General features: G+C 39.4%; 1 protein-coding gene across 11 annotated transcripts in view; it reads left to right on the top strand.

Moving 5' to 3' along the window:
- RUFY3 (RUN and FYVE domain containing 3) overlaps positions 1-17,713 on the top strand; it is a 68,164-nt gene extending 50,451 nt beyond the window's left edge. For 3 of the 11 annotated variants that reach the window (XM_084889963.1, XM_084889967.1, XM_084889968.1), the window contains 10 exons: positions 1,540-1,632; positions 2,880-2,963; positions 5,200-5,367; positions 5,886-5,983; positions 9,988-10,107; positions 11,053-11,152; positions 11,498-11,562; positions 13,813-13,840; positions 14,596-14,664; positions 16,326-17,713. In XM_084889963.1, the coding sequence (XP_084746089.1) occupies positions 1,540-1,632; positions 2,880-2,963; positions 5,200-5,367; positions 5,886-5,983; positions 9,988-10,107; positions 11,053-11,152; positions 11,498-11,562; positions 13,813-13,840; positions 14,596-14,664; positions 16,326-16,469 (969 nt within the window). In that variant the 3' untranslated portion in view covers positions 16,470-17,713. Of the gene's footprint in view, positions 1-1,539; positions 1,633-2,879; positions 2,964-5,199; positions 5,368-5,885; positions 5,984-7,551; positions 9,762-9,967; positions 10,146-11,052; positions 11,153-11,497; positions 11,563-13,812; positions 13,841-14,595; positions 14,665-16,325 lie in introns of those variants that run through there. The other 8 variants (XM_084889969.1, XM_084889964.1, XM_084889965.1 and 5 more) reach the window with 6 other exon arrangements.
- The last annotated feature ends 3,380 nt before the right edge of the window (positions 17,714-21,093 follow it).

Below are 21,093 nucleotides of genomic sequence, written 5' to 3'. Positions count from 1 at the left end.
AGAGGATGAGTGTTAAAAGTAAAAAAGCAGCCGAAGCCGGTTTGGCTCAGTGGTAGAGCATCGGTCTGCGGACTGAAGGGTCCCAGGTTCGATTCCGGTCAAGGGCATGTACATTGGTTGCAGGCACATCCCCGGTGCGGGGTGTGCAGGAGGCAGCTGGTCGATGTTTCTCTCTCATCAGCGTTTCTAGCTCTCTATCTCTCTCCCTTCCTCTCTGTAAAAAATCAATAAAATATATTTAAAAAAATAAATAAATAAAATAAAGAAGCAGACTTTTCGCCTCCTGAGTTCTGAGCCAACATAACAAAATGAGAAGAATTAAGCAGATGAAGGTATATAAATACGCACTCTGTTGTTGTGCAGCTGATTTAGAAAGCCCATTTGATGTAGAAAGCTGCTTTCATCATCTGCTAACATTCTCTCTGACGTTGAGACCTTGGCAGAAGCTGTCTGAGGATGCACTAGACCAGAGTTACTTCTTCATGCTCCATCAGGTCATGGAGCAGATGGAGAAATGGGCTTCAGACTGGCCTCTAGAAAGCATGCCTGAGGCTAGCTCCCCTGTCCTTACGCCTTAGAGCAGGAACCAAACAGAACCTGCCCCACTGCTGTGCAGAGGAAATAAAAATCGGTCCAGGCCTGGCCAAGAGCAGTCTGCCCATTTCCCTTCCCAGCCTCACTTATGCCCTTCACTTTCTCTGTGGAGAATTCAGGTCAGCGATTACAGAGGAGGACAAAGTGTTTCCACTGGACTTTTCCCTCCTGCAGAATGGGGGTAACAGTGGTTCCCCTTAGCCGCATTCTGCTGATCGTGATTACCTTATCTTTTTAGGTGCTGAAATGTAAACTCTCTTAAATGCTTAATGACATCTTCAAGAACTTAGGAGCTCATTTCTTTACTCTTGAAAAGTCTAATGGAGGATCCATAAGATGGGTCCCAGGGTATAAGGTGACCTCTTAAATGCTTTAAAAATGGGTGTTTGGCCGGGACCGGTTTGGCTCAGTGGATAGAGCGTCGGCCTGCGGACTGAAGGGTCCCGGGTTCGATTCCGGTCAAGGGCATGTACCTTGGTTGCGGGCACATCCCCAGTGGGGGGTGTGCAGGAGGCAGCTGATCGATGATTCTCTCTCATCGATGTTTCTAACTCTCTATCCCTCTCTCTTCCTCTCTGTGAAAAATCAATAAAATATATTTTTAAAAAAATAATAATAAAATAAAATAAAAAATAAAAATGGGTGTTTGTAACTAAATATAAGTTATCCATGAGGACACCCTTAAGGAAATGATATTAACTTAACATTTTTGTACTGAAATAAAGTTTACACAAAAAGCAGCAAAATGAGATATTTTGAATTTGAATCTAAGCTACTTTCAAATATTTCTCCTAAGTTCCTTATAAGGACATTTTAATGGGGTATAGCTTTATTTCCCTCTAAGAATAGCTAATCCTGAAAAATTATGGCCAGCAGATCATGAATTCTCCTATCCTGGTTAGTAAAAGATAAAAGATTATTTTTTTTCTCTAATTTTATCAACAGCTTGCAGTTGCAAACAACAGGATTATTACCTTGCAAGAAGAAATGGAACGAGTTAAAGAGGAAAGCTCCTACATACTAGAGTCCAATCGGAAGGTTAATCTTTTACTGGATTTATAAAATATTCCTGGAGAGAGTGTCATTGTGTTGGTGCGGGAGCCTCTAGAGGAGGGTTTGGAAGCGACTGTGTTTGCTGTGGCTTCATGCAAAACTGGGGACAGTGACGGGGAGGGGAGGGTGGTGCTCCGCTTACAGGTGCTCCTTGGCTTCACCGCCATCTACATCTGAGGCATTTTAATTCAGTTTCTTGTTTTTATGTACTAAAGATGTGTGCTGTGTTTAAGTGTAGATTTGTTATATTAAATGTACCATCATTTTAGACCATTTTACTGTTTTATAAGAAGAGTTTATCTGATACCACTGGGAAAGAGTTTATTTATAAATGAACCTTCTAAATAACTTAATTTCTTAAAGCACCAAAGTTCTTATATATGTCTAAACAGATAGTTTGCAAACCTTTTATATGTTGTAGAATTATAAGTAGAGGATGTAATATAACAGGTTTAGCTCTTTGATGACTGAAGATCAGAACTATCCACATTGGCAATTCTAAACTAAATTGTAGTGGTGCTACTTTAGTGAGGTTGAGAGAGCGCCTAGCACCTGTATCTAAATATTCCCCGATGACGGTGGGTGTCATTTTCTGTCTTTTATGATTTTGTAGGCATTTCTTCATACTGCAGTAGTATTGCTACCTCTAGAAGGGCCTTCCTCTTCCCTTGTATCCTTCTGCTTCTAACCTACTGTGACTAGGAACCCAGACATCCGTTATTTAATTGGTCCCTAAAGAGTAACTAGGCTGACTGAGGACCAAACTTGTTTTCTAAGAGTAAGTTTACTTAAATGTGTGGGCTTTGTGAAAACAACTGTGACCACTCAGAAGAATTTTCTTATGACTCCTTATTTTTAGCTGTGGTCTCTCTGGATGGTTAGAGATACCAGATGTAAAATCTCTGGAGAAGGAATATATTCCCATTTGAACATTTGGCCCAATTCATAGTTGACAGTGAATACTGTTTTGATTTTAGATGCTGATTTTTAAGACTTCTACTACTTGGTTTGGTAAACTATCTAAAGACTTTAAACAAAATAGCAAAGAAATCTTCAATTCAGCTTAAGGATTTATAAGTTGCTAACCCTCTTCAATTTCTTTGTTTTTCTTCATTCTTTGTTATATCTGCTTAGGTATGATCATTTTCCCTTAATAAATAGGAGTGCCGGTGTTAGCTAACTGTATAGATTCTTCATCCTTAAAAACATACTGTTTTATTTATCATTTCAAGGCTCCTAAGCAAGACAGAACTTCAGAAGGGCAAGCACTAAGTGAAGCAAGAAAGCATTTAAAGGAGGAGACACAATTGCGACTGGTAAACTTCATTTACATCCTGATAGTTCAGAAGGTGGCAGAATGTACCAGCCTGCTTAGGGGTTTAAAGCAGGTTAAAACCCAAGCCAGGAATAGTAGTGTTCTGATACGTTTTTGTGCGTCCCATAAACAGTTTCTCATATTCCCTGTAATGCTATCTCAGTTCATTTTCTGAATATTCTCAACTGCATATAAGATTTTACAGTCTTTATTTACTTGCTTTTATAGTTTGTTTTGCAAAAACATTAGGTTTATAGTAACTACTGTATAAACTCTGTACCGCCCCCTCCCCGCCTCAGTCGTCACTCCTGTGAAGATTCTGATGTGTCTTCTTGGAGGAGGCAGCTCTTCTCCTCATCACTAACAGCCGTTCATGTAGAATTGCTTTCTTTTATTTTTAGCTGTTATTTCTGAATTTATTCTTGTTCTTATACGTAAATATTATAGAAAGATGTGTCATCAGTGTTAGTCTTAAAATATTTTTAAATTAAAAAAAAATACATATGAGAATGTATAATAAGGAGTAATATTCTTGAACTGCATTTTATCCAAATATTAGTATATTAATATACCCCTGGTATTAGTATATTAATTCTTCCTGCAATTTAGATAGTATGACAAACAAAAGGATCCACCACCACCATCCCAGTAGTATCTCTAGCAATATGGAAAAGGCTGAAAATAAGGAGTGAGCTTTATACACCTGTATAAAACAGAATTTCAGGTTTTCTGAGAAAATAATACTGTTTTGACATCCTTGAAATAATTATCATTTTTCTCCTATGTGTTTGTGAATTAGATCTCAAAATACTTTCCATAAGGAAGCTCCTACAAATAATATATGGGCAACTTTACTACAAGAAACAGTCTGATCCAACTTTTGTCATGCTAACCATGTTAGAGGAGTGCCTCAATTAAGCAGCATGTGTTAAAAATTATACACAAAATTTTCCACATCCTTATGTCACAATAAGATAAATGTTTAAAAATGAAAGAAACCAAGCAAGTAGGCAAGGTCCTCGCTGTGCTTTGGGGTAGCCTGAATGCAGAAGTACCTCAGGTGTTTATAGCTTTGATAATCCAAATAATGTTACAGTAACAATGGCTGGAACAAAAAGAGGGTCATGTTAGGTGAATATAAAAATTAAGTTAGCTATATTGACTATTCACAGTAATTGAATGTTACCCTGGGAACCCACAGTATCTTTTTTTATTTCTTGGGCTCTTGAATATGTCAACAACATCCAAATTGAAGAGAATTACAACTGCTTCATTTTGTGCTGGCTACTATACCAGTATATAAATATACAGTATATGTTTACATATATACTTATATAATAAGACATGACATCAGTTGTCTATCTTAATAATGATAAAGTACCTCAGGTAGTGCTATTTTAGATGTATTAAATAGCACTACCTTTGGCCTACTGAGCTCTCTAGATTTGTAAATTATTGAGTAAATGTTATTGTAATTATCCTAATTATTCCTGTCATTAGTGTCTCTGCATTGAATGAGAGCTTATAGCTATTTTGTCAGAATATTCAGACTTGAGAGTTTGGTGAACCTTTTCCTGTGGAATTTTTTCGTTTGTGCATACCGTGTTTCCCCGAAAATAAGACATCCTCTGAAAATAAGACCTACTTACAGGTTTCCTTCTGAGTGAAATATAAGGTATCCCCCTGAAAATAAGGCCCCCCTAGGCTAAACATCAGAGATTTGGTCCACTGATTCTGAAAGAAATGGAGTCACAAGAAATTCACCAGGAAATTCAGGAATTGGATTGTTATGATGATGTTCTAGAAGATGATGACATGATTGTCATTGAATAAATGAGTAAATTCTTGATACTGTAGGATTCACAGTTTGTCTGGTTTGTGTTGACAACTACCGTACTACCATACCGTGTACAGGTAATAAATATCCTTTATTTTCATTTATAAATGTGTACCATATTGTGTACCATATGTGTACCAAGTGGGGGGTAGTCTTATACAGCGAATATAGGCCTAACCCTATGTTTTAACTGTAAAATTAGGGGGTCGTCTTATACGCCGGAAAATATGGTACACAATAAATGTGTACCATATTCTTCTTCATGGAAAAATAAGACATCTCCTGAAAATAAGACCTAGTGCATCTTTGGGAGCAAAAATTAATATAAGACACTGTCTTATTTTCGGGAAAACAGGGTAGATATGAGAGAGAGTAAGCACTTCCTTTACCTTTGGGGCAGGATGTTGAGAAAGAACTGGAGATCCAGATCAGCATGAGGCAGGAGATGGAGTTGGCCATGAAGATGCTGGAGAAGGACGTCTGCGAGAAGCAGGACGCCCTGGTGTGTCTGCGGCAGCAGCTGGATGACCTCAGGGCTCTCAAACATGAACTTGCCTTTAAGCTGCAGGTGAGGGAAATAGGAACTAACTTGCTGCTCTCTAAAATCCCAGGGCTCCCCTCTGCCCCTCTTGTTTAGAATCACACTTTAAATACCAGAAGAAAGAGTCGCATCTCATTTTGAGGCCAGCTGCTCATAGACCATTTTCGGAATCTGTCCATCACCATGGCCACTTTTCAGATTGTGAGATAATTTCTATTCTGTAGTCTAACGTACTAACTGAGCTATATATTCCATTAGCTTTTATACTGGAATATGCTAAATTGATGAACCTTCTGGTGTTGATTTTTGTGACAAAGATGCATATAACACTATTAATTTTCACCGTTGCTTTTTATTTCTTCTACACTTAGGAATTAACTGGTTCCCAAGTATATGAGCATTTCTATTTCTCTTATTTCCCACATACCATTAGGTTCAAAAGACATGTGAGATTTATTTCAGGATTTTATGTTTGTGTGTGTGTGTGTGTGTGTGTGTGTGTGTGTGTATATATATATATCACTCATAATTCTTTTCTACAACAGAGTTCAGACTTAGGAGTAAAACAGAAAAGTGAACTAAACAGTCGCTTGGAAGAGAAGACCAATCAGATGGCTGCTACAATTAAACAACTTGAACAAAGGTAAAGTTTCTTTAGAAACACTTTGGGCCTAGTGCTGGAAGTACTATGAGAATGTACTATGCATTTGGCAAACAGAAAATATGTTAAATTCTCCCAGCTTAACATCAGCATGCTGGCAGAGAGAAAGCTGATAAAGTTTTGTGTTTTCTAAGATGTTGCTGAAAACGTTTATAAGAAACGTTAGTCTTTCATGACTGTTTTGAACAGCAGAACTCTAACCCTTCCACTTAAGCCCAAATAAATGCCTTGTGTTAGGGGAGGGATACTTAACAAGGATGAAAGGGCTTTCAAATATGTTTGTGATTCTGCTATTCTATTGTCCATCCCCTAAAGTTATTAACTACTTTGGTGCCAGGTGATATAGGGGTACTGAGGGCCCTTCTAATAAATTTAACCCCTTTCTCTACTCCCTCCTGAACAGTCCTATAGCTTCCATTGTCACCTCACGCCCTTAAATCTGTCTCCAGCTCTGCCCTTCAGTCTTGCATTCTCATTCTCTTACCAGCTATTTCCCACCAGTACCCACCATTCATAAAGTACATCCTTTCCCTGTGCTACTCTTTGGTTTTGCTTTTGGCTTAAACACCGTTTTCTTCCCAGTACCAAGAGAAGTGGCTGAGACTTCAAGCTCAAACGAGCCATGACAGTCACAGTCATTCATTGTTGCCAGCCTGTGTTGCCACCTTTACCCCCACTGATCACCCTTGCACTTGAGCAAAACTAAACTACCGACTGGTCCTTGGACATGCTTCCCATTTTTCTCATCCATATCTTTTCTAATAGTCCCACCAATTAGAAATGCCCTTTCTCTCCCCACTTCCTTGTTCTTCAGATATAATTTTTTACATTCAGGTTCAAATGCGACTTTCCTAAAGCTTCCTCTAATACTTCTTCCCAGATAAAAATAATCTGCCAAATCTACCATTGGAATTCTTATTGCCTATATCTATACCTCCCCATGCTGCTTACCACTTCTCATTCCTGCCTTACCTCATACCCTTTATATATGTGTCATATCTTCTAGTGAGAATGTGAACTTCTTAGGGTTAGTTAACTAGTTGTTTAAGTTTCCTCATTGGATCTGTCACAGTGCTGTGCATTTATAAGGCATTCATTTAGTAGATGAATGGATGAATGGATGATGTCTTTTATTCTGATGATTCTTGTCCAGTAGGGTCCTGAATGGCACTGAATATTAATATTAATATTAACTAAAAATTCATTTGCAAATTAATAAGAAGGAAAAAAAAAGCTTGAAACCTCAGGTTTGGCTGATTTTAAATAAAAGATATCCGTCTATCCAAGAAGTTATCTAAGTGTTTGCTCATAAGCAATTATCTATTTATGATTCAACAAACCAATTTTAGTGTTCATAAATTATGTGTTTGAAATGTATAAAATCAATTTTCAGTGGTTTTTAGACTTTGCATTTAAAGCAGACAAAATTAAAATAATGACATCTCTTCAAGTATTATGCTGACTTATTCTCCTGCTATTTTTCTCTTTCCTTTTTATTCATTTTCTCATTCCCCTTTCACTCCATTTTTATTTTTATTTTATTAACTTAGTGAAAAGGATTTGGTGAAACAGGCAAAGGCCTTAAATACTGCAGCAAATAAATTGATCCCCAAACCTCATTAGGCATTTTGCAGCTTGTCACCTTGCAAGTCTGATATCATAACGGAATTGTAAAAGGAAGAAATCTGAAAGCTGTTACATTTAGGCTCTGATTCATATAAAACATCACCAAAAATTGAATTTATTGGACTTTTTAAAAAGAAACAATTTGATATATAGGCTGTGTTATTTCTTCTTTATTTTCTCCCCAGAGTTAGAAAATTTAGTGTAAGTTCTCAATTAAATGCCAAATAAACCTTGAGAAATTACTTCTGAGTTGACCAATAAATAAATATTCCATTTAAAAAAAGAAGCCTAGGGAATTGAAGCTTTGTATACGTATTATTGATGTTTTACAACCCAGTCCCTGAAATATCAGATTCTAGAGGCGTTGTCTGTATAACAAGCCTGGTCTACCACTGCGATGTAATGAACTACAGGTGACTACCTATGGGCTTGCACTCTCTAAAGTAGTTCTGGGTCTCTTAGGCCCTGACCCCTTTTCACTTTTGTTATGTAGATTTAATCCCCAAGCCAGGATAAGGCTTAGTATTTCCCTGCAATTCTATTCTCTGTAACCAAGATTGCTTGCAACTTTTTTGCCTTAGTGACTTCGGGGGTGGGAAAACAGCATCCTTACATTTCTATAAAGTACATAGAGATAAAATTAGCGATTAGGTAACTTATGATAACATAATAATGTGGAAGCTTGGGAAAACCCTCCTAATATTTGTCATCTTCTACCTCTGCCATTTTCTTGCAATTCCCTCTTTAGGTAGTTCACAGAGAACAATTTTAATAAAAACACTCCTCTCCTATAAGAAAATACACTACACATATTTTAAATCCTGCTTTTCCTTTTGGAGTAAAGACAACCAGGTATTGACACAAGTGATGGTTTCCTGCCTGTCATTCCATGCTAGAAACATTTTCCTAAGAGTTTCTGTTATTTTTTATTTAGATAGGGATTTGCCAAAGTTTCTAGGAAACTAACGATCTAATTATTAGGAAATATTCCAGAGTAGGAAATAAATAAATAATAAAACAATCTTTATTAGTCTAAAAATAAAAATTCCCAGTAGGTGTCCACAAACAATCATAAGCAGGGCTTATTTCTCTAAGTGACCACAGATTTAACCCTTTCTAGATTCCACATTGTAAATAATGTGATTTTTTTTTTTTTAATGGCTTTTGAATTTTGGGGGACAGGCCTTTATCCCTTCAAAAAGTCATGGCAAGTGTTTTTTTTCATTAGGTTATTTGCAGCATTTCAGCTGCTTAGGTTGGAACAAAAATAATCCCTTTGCTTCCTGCTCCTGGAAGTTCATAGCTTCCTGGAAAAAAAAAAAAAAACAGAATTAAAAGAGTAAGCTAGATTTCCTGTATGCTTTTACAGGTCCTTGTAGACTTGAACCAAAGTCAAATCAAAGAGCACATGAGCAACCTCATGGAAGATCCTGTGCTCTTCCGCTCCTTTTATTTCATATAATTTTACCCCTATTTTTATCTTCATCAAACTTTTGTGGTAAATTGCCTTTTCTATGAGCATTTAGGAGTGCCCAAACACCAAAATAAAACATTTTTAGAGACTACACATAGCATGCTTCCAAATTCTATTTTATAGAGCCCTGGATATTTCACCTCTTAGAACATGTTTCTTTATAGGTGCAGAGTTACAGAATATATGGAAGAACACATTCATCAGAATCTCCCAGAGAATCTGGTCAGGAATTCTAAGCAGGCTCAGGCTAAATTGCTTATCCAATTTCACATCACTTGGCAGGAATAGAAAAGGAAAGAGATGGCCAAATTCTAACAACGGCTTCTCCTTATATAATAACCCAAAGCCAGGGGAAGGGTTGATATATAACGTCCAATGATTTAATACAATTTGTGGATTAGAGGAAGGACCAGGAAAATGTTCCGGTTCCATAGATAAGAAGGTAGTTTCCCATTTGCAAGTTCCAGTTATGTGTATAAAACAGGAATATAAAGTACCAAACCAATTAGGAAATTTTAATTTAAAAAATGGATTTAACTTTAATATATGTGCTTGAGGTTGGCTTTGGATATGGATTTTCTAAAAAGTGGTGTTTTGTTGTTCATCATCTAATGGCTGTAAACTGTAGTACTAGAATAAAAAAAAAAAAATGGAAAATCACTTCTCTCCTGCCTGGTTCACCTTCATCTTGCTTGTCTTTAGAATTTGTTTCTTCTCCATCTTTTCCCCCCATAATTTCTTCCCCTGTGTCCTGCAGAATTTTTTGTCTTCTCTCTGTCTCTCCATGCCTTCTTCCTTGGGTTGTTTTATGTTGTGCTGTGAACTTGGTCTTCCTCCCCACCGTGGCTTTTGTTTTTTATCACAAGTTCATGTGGCTCACATCCAGATTGCGACAGGCCGAGCGAGGCCGCCAGTCTGCTGAACTGGACAACAGGCTCTTCAAGCAGGACTTCGGAGACAAGATCAACAGCCTGCAGCTGGAAGTGGAGGAGCTCACCAGGCAGCGGTGAAGAGAGGGCGCTGCTGCCGACAGGGCGGTTGTGGGTAATTCTCAGGCTGGACAGCGAGAGGAGGGGCTCTCGTGACCCAGCCATCTCCGTTCTGTCTGCAGTGCCCTTTCTCTGACATTCTTATTCGAACTCAGAAAGCTTCACATACCACAGCATTCCCACAATCTTGTCAATATCCTTTGTGTTCAAAGAATTAGGAAGTTACAACCTAAGGTCCCAGATATACAGGAAAGAGTGAGAGAATCAAATAGCCAACATAAAACTAATAGTAACAGCATTTTCTGAATTCTTACTGTGTGCCACATACTTCACTGAGCACTTCACATGCATTCTCTCTTAACATCTCCCCATCAAACCTATTAGTAGGTGATTTTATTACCCCCACTTTCAGATGAAATTAAAGTTTAGAGGCATTAAATTTGTCCAGTTTCACACAATTAAACTAATAAGTGTGACATTCTAATTAAAAAGCCTATCTCTCACTGACTCCAAGCCCTCAACTCACTTTTCCATATTATCTCTCAGAGGCTCGTTTCTGTGCTAAAATCACTCACTTCAAATAGAACTTGAGTGTTGGATATAAATGCTCATAGCTGCTAAGGACACGTGGTTGAAGGTGACTCTGATAACTGTAGGAAGAGACAGTCGTTCATATGAAATGGGACTTCAGTGTCAGTGCTTATATACTGATTCTGCTGAAAATTTATAAATACTGTCTTTCAGTCATAGTAAATGCTACTAATTGTCATTCAGTTGACCACAACTCTCCGTTAAGAGTTGCACTGGGAGATCCTAAACCTAGTTGTCCATATATAGGGTAACTTTTTATTAGTCAAGTATTGAAATTTTGTTATTAAGCTTTAATAAAAGGGTTTGGGATTATTTTTAGAATGAGTTCAGAACTCTAAACATTCATCCTTTTCCTCTCCCACCTATCCCAGCAACCAGCTTGAGTTAGAACTAAAACAGGAAAGAGAAAGAAGGTTAAAGAACAGCAGGAGCATCCCAGGAAAGAGTTCCCAGAAGCCAGAACCCAAAATGGTAATAATTGTTTCTCCCTTTCTTACTTATTTTATATTTCTAAGAATAGCTGATACCTTGAGCCCACTATGCAAGTAAATAGTATACTAGTACATTCTGAATTTTCATTTGAATCTCAAGAATTAAAGAAAATATCTACTCTGAAAATTATTTGTTGCAAATTCTATCATAATAATCTGATAAAAAACCACTTGGAGTAAAGAATGAGAAAAAACATCTTGAAAGTTTAATTCCTTCCCTTTAAAAAGCTGCTTAGCTTTATACCTAAGCTTAAGAAAAAATGACTGAAATATCATCGTTTAGCATTCTGAATCATTAATAAATTAAGCTATTTTATTTTGGCAGGATGGGAAGCACAAAATTCAAGAGGAACATGTTAAACTAAAACAGCCCCTGGAAGAAAGCCACAGGTGTTTGTTAATAAAGTATTAACTAAGATATAAAGTGATTTTGGGGTGATGGGAAAGAGGGAGCCTTGGATATACATTGGCAATGATAAGTCCAGACACTGACTTCTAATATGAATATTCTAGAAAGACATTTTTAAGGGGAAGTGAGTAAATAAAAAACCAAGTAAGTATTGTAACACAGTAAACCAAACCCACTTAGTCCATTTCAGAAACAAGAAGGGTGATCAAGCTGTCCTCTGACTCTTCCCTAAAGTTAATTCCCAAATTCTGATTATCATTTAGAAGATTATCTCTAATCTCTGCTGGATTGGTATCCCAAGAAAATGAAGCACACGTCATGGCGTTTCTTAGATTCTTACATTTACTTGAGTATGACTCACTTCTACCTGTGTGCTAAGAGAAAGGCAGCTATGTTTCAAAGAAATCCAGTAATTGCTCTTATGTCTGTTCTCTTAAGGGTCTCAAACATGTTAACTTTATTCCTTTTTCTTAATTCTTCATCTGATTTGCTCACTACAATGATGAGCATAATGTCATTCAAAGGACATTGACTTTTAACAATAATTCTAGAAGGTAAAAATACAACAAAATATTACATAATCCCACTGCATTAAAAAATGAAGGAGGTCCAACTATTTGAATCCTGAGAAAGGCAAAACCATGGACACCGTTGCCAGGGGTTAGGGGGTGTAGATGGATGGTGATTATACCTGTCATTATATATTTGTCCAGACCCATAGGATGTAGGAAACTGAGAGTGAACCTTAAGGTCAGCTAAGGACTTTGAGTAATTATGGTATGTCAGTGTAGGTTAATTGATTATAACACCATGTACCACTCTGATACAGAGTGTTGATATTAGGGAAAGTGGACAGAATATATGAGAAATCTCTGGACTTGCTGCTCAGTTAGTTCTGCAGTGAACCTAAAACTGCTCTAAAAGTTAAGGTCTATTGCAACAGCAAAAGATTAGTAACAAGGAAATATACCTGAGAAGGTTCTGAGAGAACTATACAGTGTGTATTTTTGGTATCTGCCTGCCCATCCAGGCTTTGATGCCTTAAGAATGAGGTTGTGTGTCATCTGGAGCAAAAGCAGCTGCTGGAGACGATAAATCACCCGGTGCAACAGCAGGCTGATTGTGCAGGTACTCGGCCTAAGTATCCCTTCCTCACCGCCAAGGCCGGAGTGATTCCAACACTTTAACTTTAATCCCATAGAGCCTGGTCTGACCCAGGACCTACCTTAGACACAGCCCAGTAACATCAGATCGGCCGGAGCGATGGAAGGGAATAGGCCATGAGATTAACCAGGAGTTGAAAATGCCTTTCAGGGGCAGCTCCTTCCAGACTAAAGTCAGTTCATTACAGTCAGGAGGGTCTCACACCCCAGGTTCTGATTTGGGCCCTGGGAACGTAAGACAATACTCCTTTATGTCCGTAATGTATTTCTTCTTCACCATTGCCTTAAAATGTAATTCTCCATGCAGAAGTTTAATCTGTTCCTACCTTACAGATGAGAAAGTTTAAGGAGCATAAACAGGCTGGGTGGCACACCCAAGTTGCCTGTTTACCTTGTCTTCTCTTTTTAAGTACCTCAAAAAGGCACTACATGACAGCTGCTTCCAGGGCTGTCCCAAAACAGGGCAGGCCTGGGCTTCCTAGGGTTGTGGTCCAAGGAACAGCTGAAAACCGGGTCACACTGCCACTCGGCCAAATGGAGGTGGGACCACTGTGGATCTGAGATACATTTTCCCTAGAGCCAGAGTGGACCTGGCTTTCCTCTAAAGTTCTATTTGAAGTTGGGAAAATCAGCATGTGACAATCTCCTTCATATCCCTGTCCCTGATTAATTAACTTCACATGTTAACATATTAGGAAGAAGGGACATTTCTAGCATAGTGAATAGATTTCTGTAATATTAGATAGAAAAAAGCTACTAAAACATGGTGTTGGCCATTTGGAGTTTTACAGGTTTGGAAAAATAAATGTTGTTTGCTGGGTAGTAAAAAGGAAACAAACTATAATTCCAAATCTGTTTTTAAACAGGAACCACAATGTAGACCAAGGGTCAGATTCTAGTGATAAATGTAACAACCAAAATCTCCTCTCCGTGAAGGTCAAGATTAGTGATTATATTGGTTCCAACAACATGAGAGAACCATGGTGTTGCTTTTTGTGTGCGTTTGAAATGATACAAGGGAAAATATAATCAGTTGCTGTATTTACTGTTTCTAATTTTCCATTGTAGGCTGCAGTCTCCCCCGGTGGATGAACAGGTAACCGAGTCTCCTTTCTGAGAAAAATCTTGTACAAACTGTGTGGCTGGCTGTGCTGTGCCTGGCTGTAAACAAAGCAGCATGAAGGGAGATGAGTGCTACAGGCCTCTGTGTCCTGGCTTTTTAACAGGGTCTGAAACTCACAGGGAGCAGCACAACTTTGTTCAGTCTCCTAAGTAAACACTAGTTCTCACTTCTCATTTGAAACTCTGTCACCTAAGAAATTGGTCCTAAGAGAGCTCACAGTACCTCCGTTTCCCTTCGATTTCCCTATATAAAATGGAGAGAGAAGAATATTTCTCAATCACTTAGAAAGAAACAATTAAGTAAGTAATTGTAAAATACTATGCAAATAAATAGCATTTGCCAACCCAAAGAGAAAGATGATGAATGCTTCTGTGTCCGAGTTACCCTGTTATGCATTAGGATATAAAGCGAAGCTCACTGCTTTGCATTCTCTCATAGAGGAACTCAGGAAGGATGGGGCTTCCCCTCACCCCACTTTTTACATCGTACTTACATACTTTTCTTTTTATAAATAAAATCACGTTACTTTATTATAAAAATTAAAGAAGCTCCAAGGCTAAAGATAGTATTATCAGAGCTTTGTTAAGGTGGTGGGACTCTATGTAATTTGCCAGTTTCCAGATAGTCTGTACTGTGCTTATATTAATTTTGTAACTAACAATGCATATTCTGAAAGTATTACTATTTCTGGGGTTAAGGGAAACTAACTGGCTCACTGTGTGGTTTAGGATCAGCCGCTGCTCTCTGAAGAGCCACAGGTGTGTCAGCTCTGCCAGGAAGGTGGCAGCCTAACAAAGGTAACTGGTGAGAAATGAGCAGGTTCTCACAGGGAGGCCCTTACACCATAGCTCTTTCCCCTCCCCCCTCCCCCCCCAATAGCAGGGCCTTGGCTGAGGAGAGTGCAGGGTGGGAGAAGGCAAAAGGAACATGCACCTTTTTTTTCCAGTCATGTTGGTAAATCCCCATTAAAACAAATGTAAGCAACTAAAATAATTTAACACAAATAAACATAAACTTATCAATATTCCTCGAGTGCCTGCAGTGTGGAATATACGTTCCATGTGCTGGAGAAAACGATGAGCAAAGGGTGGACCAAGTCCCCGTTCCTGTGAAGCTAATGTCCTCTGTGCCATCATTTTAATGAATGAAGAACCTCGGGCTCGGAGATGTTAAATACATTTCCCAAAGTTACTCCGCTCCTAAGTGGCAGAGCCCTGACTTTGACTCCAAAGTCTGCACTCCTCCCAGTAGTCCATCCTGCTTAGAACAGATGAGATAGGTTTTAGGTAGGGGGTTCCTTGAATTATTTGGGGAAATAACCTCTGAGAGGGAAACGAGCTCACTCTCAACCACTTGCTTTCCTCTAAGATCTTCAAGGATCTCTACCCGAGCACCTTCCCCGTTTGTTATGCTACTGGAGTGGTCAGAGGGAGAGAGATTCAGAAAGCGTGTCTTTGCCATAGCTGTGCCTTGCTCACAGTAGGACCTTCGGCATCTAATACCATGCCCTGTTCATAGTAGAGTCACAAGAAATGTCATGGACCAGGAGTGTGAGAAGCAAGTGCTTGGAAGAGATAAGAAAACATACCCAACTTCTGGATTACAACCTGCCTACCATCATTTGTCATTATGCTGAATTTTAACAAATTTCAGAAATATAGAAGAAACTGCTCTTCTAATTCTGGCTTCTCTCTTCTAAGCCATGCAAAATAACTCATTGTGCCAGGAAAATTCCTCCCCGTTTTCAAATAGAAGTGGTCCCTGCCTCCGCTGCACCCTCCGGGGAGATGATTGTTAGACAGAAAGTAGCAGTATTTGTAGGGAAATTGTCACTGTCTCTGTATGGGGACTTTTGGGGCTGTGTGCACCACCCTACCACAGCCTCATCAGTGGCACTGCCATGGTGACCCACCTGCTGTCCTGCCACTCGGCCTCTGAAGATGCAAAGTGCTTAATAAAGAGACTAATGTCCCTATGGACAGGATTCGAGGAGTTGCACTGACATCCCAAAGGCTTTGCTTGTAGAGCATCACAGGAAAGCATTGAGCACATCTGTGTATTAGGAATTACACTTTCAGTTCATGCCCAGCACATGCTTTAATCTTGGGCTGCTACCCAATCCATCTCGAAGTCATTGCCTGCCTGCCTGCCTGCCTGCCTTGGAGGATGCTTAGGCATTTGCAAACTAATTTTAGCTTCGTCTACCTAACAGTGAATATAGCGAAGGAAAGTATGTATCCTAAAGATAAGGAATGTGTGTATTATCCGTCCTTCTTAATCCTCTTCATTTAAAATCTTAAGAACTAGATTGTAAGCTTCTCTGTAGGCAGAGATTGTGCATAGCAAACATTCAAGGCAGAGCCTGATTAGACGCTAAGTGTTGATGGTATTTGGCCTTTTACATCCTAAGCATGCTTGTCCCTTCTCATCCCCACCTAACCCGCTCTTCTCCTTACAGAATGTGTGTGAGAACTGCAGAGGAACCTTCTGTGATGCCTGTTCAACAAACGAACTGCCTCTTCCTTCAAGCATTAAGCCCGAGCGAGTTTGCAATCCCTGTCACGAGCAGCTGATGAAGCAGTACTCCACCAGCCCAGCGTAAGGCTGGAGGCCCACGCCTGGACCACGTGCCTCCCTGTGTGAGACGTCAGATTCCCCAGAGGCAGGCCGTACAGTCCCCCGGAGCTGATGGAAACGGTTTAAGTAAACCAGGACCAGGAAGAAGACATGGTTGGGGCGCTGGAACTTTTGCCCGTTTTCCCTAATGACTGTATAAATAAAAGTTACTCAGTTGAACTTCTCTCTTCTAAATCCAGACAACCCCACTTTGAAGGGTTTATTTTACGGCATGTCTTTGAAAGAGCTATTCATATGAGTGAATAGTGTTAACACTGGTAGATATAGGAGAGGGTCCTTAGCGGATAAGAATATAAAGAAAAATGATCATCTTCCTCTATTACATTTGCATGTTTGAGGAGGAAAGATGTTATCTAGGATCAAAATGACAGACGTTACATATTTTCCCAAGTGCTGCTAAACATGAACAATGTTTCCTCTTCAACCCCACTACCTACCTCTTTAAAATATCTCTACCAAACTGTGAACACAAGCTCAGGGACAATAAACTAAAGAGTAATATAAATTCTAAATGTACTTAAGCAATATTGTAATATATTATAGTTTCAGGACAAGAGTTTTCTGGTCCTGGCCTGTAGGTATGTTCATTATCAGAACAAGGTGGAGGAACAGTTGCCGTTTTTCCACGAAATGACTTCAGAAGTAAATACCTGCCCTTTTCAGTCTCCAGCTACAAACTAGCCACCGGTCTTCCCCAGTCTCCCCTCTACAAGTCGTAAAGCAAATGGTTAGTTTTTAAGATGGGGTTTAACTTTTGCAAATAAAAAGTATTGAAAGGAAGGCTAAGTCGGGTGTTAAGTAAAGCAATTTAATTATATCCATGGCAGAGAACAATAAGCTCAGGATATTAAATTCTTTCTTGACCAGGAGATCCTTTATTCTGAGCCAAGAATTAGCACTGGTAGACAGATTTCTTGGAAAGTATGATATTCTAACACCTTTCAGTAACAAGCTTTGCGGGGGGTAAAGGGGGGGGGGCATTTAGCAAAGGAAGGAAAGAAATGGTATGTGCTATATTCATTATGTTACATGTACCTAGATTGTAACTGGGTTAGAATTCTCAGTGGAGACATCCTGGAATGGTTGTATTTGATAAATCTGTCTCCTAAAAAAGGGTTATAGCCTGGGAAAGAGTTGTTATTTCAGAAGTCTGGTTATTTGAAGCTGAATTTTAAGAGTAATAAGGAAAAATAAAATCTAATAAATCTAGCCTAGCTTGTTGTTGTCTTTTTACACCTTTAAAAAATGTTTTTTTGCGGGCCCAGAGCAGCTGGGGGGGGGGGGGGGGGCACAGCCAGGCCCGGAGCCGCGGCAGCCAGGCCCCAGGCAGCAGCGGCCAGACCCGGAGCAGCTGGTTGTGGAGCGGACCGGAGCAACAGAGGCCAGGCCAGGAGCAGCCTGACCCAGAACAGCTCGCTCCTCACCTGCCCCTGCCCCAGGCATGGCTGGAAACTTTTGGGGGAACTTGAAGGTCTGCTGAATCAAGTGATGAAGGCTTAGATCTGGATGTGTTGAGTTGATGTAGAGCTGGGGTGTTGATCTGTGAGTGCCTTGTGTGGGGTCTGGATGAGGTTGGTGGATCTATTTGGAAATGTCTTTTGTGTGAAGTGTATTCTTGGGCATGTGGAGGTATTATTGATCTGAGAAAATGCTAAGTTATTGATTTACTACCTGAAAAATTTAAAGTTCTGAAAGTTTAAGGTCTCTTGCCAAAAAGAGGTTTTAAAGCTAACACCTTAATTTTAATGGAGAAAGGGGAGGACAAGCCCTTCCCACCCAGAACAGGTAATCCAATTCCAGCCGGCAGCTATCTTTAAACAATGTGTCCATTTACATTTGAATGGCTACCCTAAGGGCAAGTTTACATGTAAACAAGTTTGCTTCTCAGTTCCCAGGGCAGGAAAAAAACAAGGTTTAAAATTATTAGATTTTAAAATTTATTCTTAAAAATATAAAAGTTTATTAATTTAAAAAAGGAAATTAAAAAACCTGATGAACAATATTAACTGTTGGTTATAATAGAATCAGAGATACGGGAGGGGAGTGGACTGACAATTCTCGGGGGGAGGGGAGGGGCGGGGAAGGGGAGTGGTGGATTTGGGAAGAGACTGAACATAAACTGCACCTATGGATGAGGACAATGGGGGATGGGGAGGGGGTGGAGGGTGGGGTGGGAACCTGGTGGAGGGGGAAAGAAATGAGGAACCTTTGTAATAATATGAACAATAAAGATTGATTTTTTTTTAAATCTAAAAAAAGAAGGAAAAAAATGGTTTTTTGTTATTCTTTCTCCTTATTTTTTGCTACCTACATATGCCAGCAGTGTTATAGGTGCTACAGATAATTTGGGAAATTAGCAAGTTATTTTATCATAGTTTCAGTTAAATTGGAAAGAGGCAGCTCTGTGCATAGACTGTAAGATGTAATAACTAATTACATGAAATTTTTTTAAAGCTCCAAAAATCTATTAGTGCAGCAGCCCACAAGAGCAAGGAAACAAAATCATAAAAACCTTGACTTAATGTTAAGCCTATCATCCTTAAAATTTGTGCTGTCCTCCATTTCCAACAGCATCAATAAGAATTAACCAAAGAGGCAAACAACTTTTACACTGAAAACTATATAAAACATTGCAGAAATTAATGATACCAATAAATGGAAAGACACTCCCCCCCATGTTCATGAATTACAAAACTTGATATCCTTTAAGATGTCAATACTACCCAAAGCCATGTAGAGTCTGTAACGTAATCTCTACCAAAAATCCCAATAGAGTAGTAATGGTGGGAATAGAAGCATCCATGCTAAAATTAATACATAATCTTAAGGGGTATCCAAATAGCCAAAATGATCTTGAAAAAGAACAAAGTTGAAAGTCTCACATTTCCTGATTTTAAAACTTATTACAAAGTTACAGTGATCAAAACAGTGGTACTGTGATAAAGACAGACCAAAGGAATAGAATGGAGAGCCTAGAAATAAATTCATTTTATGAAAGGACTCCAGGTATGGCCTAGTGATTTCCAGGTAGCTCTCAGGGCCATTATCACAGCCTCATTTCAGCTTTACTCAACAGAAAATGCCACCCGTTTAAGAACTATCCTTCAAAATAAGTGGCCATCCTTTTCTAGTAAAACATCTAAGTAACTTAATTTATTCTCCCCCACCCCAAAATGTTATCTCAGGTCCCATCTTAATGGTTCTCAAACACTTGCTTGGGGATATTCCATTTTATTCTCAACACTAGAATAAATTTGTGCACATTGAAAGGAAAATAATTAGAAGGTGGCTGGCAGGGCAGGACTGAGCGAGATGGGTCCAGCCAACCTCCTACATGGGGTGGCTGCAGGGCTCGAAGGGTGTCTGGAATGAGCGGGGTCCCTCCAGCAGGTGGGATCCCTCAGCCTGGCCTGTGGGGAATTGGGCCAAAACTGACAGTCCGACATCCCCCGAGAGGTCCCACAGTGGGCAAGAGGACACTGCAAAGTTGCTGTGGCTTGGCAGCTCCTGCGTTGAGCATCTGCTCCCTGGTGGTCATGGCATGTCATAGCTACCAGCCAACCAGTCAACCAATTGCTTAGGCTTTTATATAGAGAGATTCCTCAGGACAGTTGATTTTGTAAGCATGTCAGTCAGTCTACCAAGTCAGAAGTCAAGTACCTGGCAAGCACAATTGCTATGCCTCAAATGACAAACTTTACTCAAAAACAGCCTGTTGCCCTGGCTGCTGTGGCTCAGTTGTTTGGACCTCTTCCCATGTCTTACCACAAGATTGCTGGTTCAATTCCAGTCAGGCACACGTGGGTTGGGGCACATGCCCAGGTCTCAAACTCAATCCCCAGTGGGGGAAGTAAATGATCTTTCCTGCTGTCACATCATTTCCCTTTCTCTTCCCTAAAAATCAATAGAAATATGTATTTTTTAAAGACAACCTCTTATCTTGATATATAAAACTGGTTAAGCCGAAGTGGGTTTGGCTCAGTGGAAGAGCATACGTCTGCGGACTGAAAGGTTCCAGGTTCAATTCCGGTCAAGGGCATGTACCTTGGTTGCGGGCACATCCCCAGCAGGGGTGTGCAAGAGGCAGCTGGCTGATGTTTCTCTCTCATTGACGTTTCTAGCTCTCTCTCTCTTCCTCTCTGTTAAAAATCAATAAAATATATATATATTTTTTTTTAAATTTAAAACTGGTTAAAAGAACCATTGACCAGTTGTCAACATGGCTGAGGATGTCACATTCCTAAGAGATAATAATAATTAAGCTCGGTAAACAGATCACTCAGGACTCCAGGAGGCAAGGAGACGGAAAATTATGAGTCCCCAGGCAGCACTATTGCCTTGCCATTGTGGAGTGCTGCTTTCTGGCACAATACTATCACTCATACTCATTTACCACAAATAATTTATCCATTAATTAGAGCAGTTTAAAAATCACAATATTATCACTTGTATTTCATTTGCCTTCTTAAGGGAGCAAGAAATAAATGGAATTTCAGCCAAGCTATCAGGATTATGAATAACTCAAGTGTCTCTTTTGCTTTTGGTATTTCCAAATGTCATTGCCAAATGGCAAAAAGAGGTGGTGAGCC

This window comes from Pipistrellus hanaki (assembly GCF_964339955.1).
Source record: "Pipistrellus hanaki genome assembly, chromosome: 1".
Lineage (NCBI taxonomy): Eukaryota > Metazoa > Chordata > Mammalia > Chiroptera > Vespertilionidae > Pipistrellus > Pipistrellus hanaki.
Note: the sequence above shows the minus strand (reverse complement) of the source record. Positions and strands in the feature narration are given on the sequence as shown.